The 2500-nt window shown below is 40.8% G+C and overlaps 1 protein-coding gene across 2 annotated transcripts in view; it reads left to right on the top strand.

Moving 5' to 3' along the window:
- The first annotated feature begins 782 nt into the window (after nt 1–782).
- Nucleotides 783–2500, top strand: part of LOC137638526 (uncharacterized) — a 52508-nt gene continuing 50790 nt past the window's right edge. The window contains exon 1 of one of the 2 annotated variants that reach the window (XM_068370648.1): nt 783–1453. In XM_068370648.1, the coding sequence (XP_068226749.1) occupies nt 857–1453 (597 nt within the window). In that variant the 5' untranslated portion in view covers nt 783–856. The remainder of the gene's footprint in view (nt 1454–2500) is intronic. The other variant, XM_068370649.1, reaches the window with a different exon arrangement.

Here is a 2500-nt window from a genome sequence, read left to right as displayed (position 1 = left end):
AACGATAAATGTCATGTTTCCTGCGTGGCCCACCATGACTCACACACGCTACACTATGCTCTTAGAATGTCAAAACCGACCGGCCATTAATACAGCCAGCGTTACGCATTAGATATTTTGAAATATTTTCTAGCTTCGAGACATTTTCTGTGGTCTGCTATTTCCCCATAGGTCGCGGTTAAACAGGAAGCTTACGTTTCCCTCCTAGGGATTCGAAAAAGGTATAGGCCAAGTGGTTTATATGCTGATTGAGAAATAGCTTTTGATTAATGCGCAATGCCTCAATTGGTATGCCATTCGCCAGGTGACGATGCCAATCAATGATACTTGCCAGATAGCGCCAGCTGAGTTGCAATATTTCGCTCCTAAGTTATATTTCTATTTCTAAATTTTAATTGTTCGAGTTTAGTTTTTTTTAACGATATACTTGGTTCGAATGATTTGGAAATATTTTTTCTTGGTTTTAGGAAGTTAGAAATGAAGCTTCTCGTGATATCTGGTAACCTATGCAATCAATGCCATCTGGGTGTAGTTACCAGTACTTTTAATTTGTTTTTTAAGTGGAGTATTATAAATGTGCATTTTAATTGATAATTAATATAGAATATAATTTTTTTCTTGTTGCAGAAATGTACGTGAAAACAAACGGGAGTATATTATCATAATGAGAAGAATACAATCACTCCTGGATGCCAGTCAACATCGTACGTCTGGCAAATGAAGCGTGAGTCAGCTGTTTGGCAACAACAATCCTTCAGACGAAGTTCTTTTAGCAGCGTGTCTCCATCCAAGAACTCAGTATTGAGGTGTGTGTCGTGTTGAGAGGGTCAAATTAAGAATTTAAGACTCTCGGACAATGTGGTGGAGGGTGCAGTTTTTGGTCGTGGTGTTGGGTAGTGTGGCGAACTTAGTCTTAGCTCAAGATGGAGGAGTGCCACTGCCTGGTCTTCCGCCACAGCAGGCGTCGTCAGATCCGACAGCAGGTGCATCGCTAGACTTTAGCAGTGGCGGAGGAGGAGTGCCACTTCCGCCCCATTCGTCGGATGTGCCTCAGTCCGTTGGACATGATGGCAGTTTTCCTTTGGGAGGAGGCGGCGTGCCCTTGCCACCTGTACATGGATCAGCAGCAGGGCCTGTCGGCGGTTTCGGTGACGACCCCGTCTTCGTCGTGCCCTTAGAACAAGGCTCTGGCGTATCTCTCCCCCCTTCATCAGGGGCGGGAGTGCCCTTGCCTCCATACGACGTCTCTGGTGCTGGAGGACCAGCTGGTGCCCAACAACCCACGCTCGATCTCGGAGGTGCCCCTGGAGGACTCAGACACGTTCATGACCCTCATGTGGACGCCACCGTGCTCAGAGTTTTGGGGCTGGCCAACGTCAGGGACCACCTTCAACTCAGGACACGTGCTGACAAGGCTGTCAAAATCAGCGAAGTCGTCACGGCTCACAAACAGGTGAGAGAAAGAGAAGTCCTTTTGATTTAATGTTTTAGATTTGATTACTTCGATGGTTAGGTTAATATGTAAAGTTAATGTTTCGTTTTGTAGCCTACTCTTGTCAGTTAAGTTACATTAAAGATATTAAAATTATCTTTTCATCAACACATTTAATTGTTAAACGCCATGATTGATATATTGACTACTTCGATGGTTAGGTTAAAAGGTAAAGTTAATGTTTCGCACTGTTCCCTACTCTTGTCAGTTAAGTCACATTTAAGGTATTAAAGTAATTAATTATCTTTTAATCAACGCATTTAATTGTTGAACGTCATGGTTAATATATTGATTAATGTGTAATTGTATTTAATTGGACCCTAAGCCTTTGAGGTATGATGTTAGTCGTTTTATATTAGCTTTAAACGTATCTGTACTTGTCGTATGAGCAGTTGACATCCAACGATTATTCTCTCTCTCTCTCTCTCTCTCTCTCTCTCTCTCTCTCTCTCTCTCTCTCTCTCTCTCTCTCTCTCTCTCTCTCTCTAGTTGCTTAATAACAGCTATTGTTGAAATGGCAAGTTCTATTGAAATAAGGTTAATTTTGAAAACTCTCTCTCTCTCTCTCTCTCTCTCTCTCTCTCTCTCTCTCTCTCTCTCTCTCTCTCTCTCTCTCAAACGTTTATCTTATATCAGCTATTTATTATTAACTATACCAGAAACATTTGACATTTAAGAGAGAAATGTTACTAAGAAATATCATCAAGCTACGCGTCTTATTTATAGGGGGACCTGATCGATAATTTAACCATCATCATACTTGTTTCTATTTCCAGGCGTCGCTGTGTTGTTATTTATGGGAGCTTGTGTTGTTGTTATTTGTGTGACCTTCTTGTGTTATTCCTTAGGAATCCTTATCTTGTTATTGATTGGTATATTTGATCTTTTTCACCGTGGCTGTTTTATTATAGTACTATCATCCTCTTAGAAATTATTTTAGGTTTATTATTATGATCTTCAAATTAGCTGAATTAAGTTTATTACGATAATCAAATGAGCTTGTCATGT

Source organism: Palaemon carinicauda, chromosome 3 (assembly GCF_036898095.1).
Source record: "Palaemon carinicauda isolate YSFRI2023 chromosome 3, ASM3689809v2, whole genome shotgun sequence".
NCBI lineage: Eukaryota > Metazoa > Arthropoda > Malacostraca > Decapoda > Palaemonidae > Palaemon > Palaemon carinicauda.
Note: the sequence above shows the minus strand (reverse complement) of the source record. Positions and strands in the feature narration are given on the sequence as shown.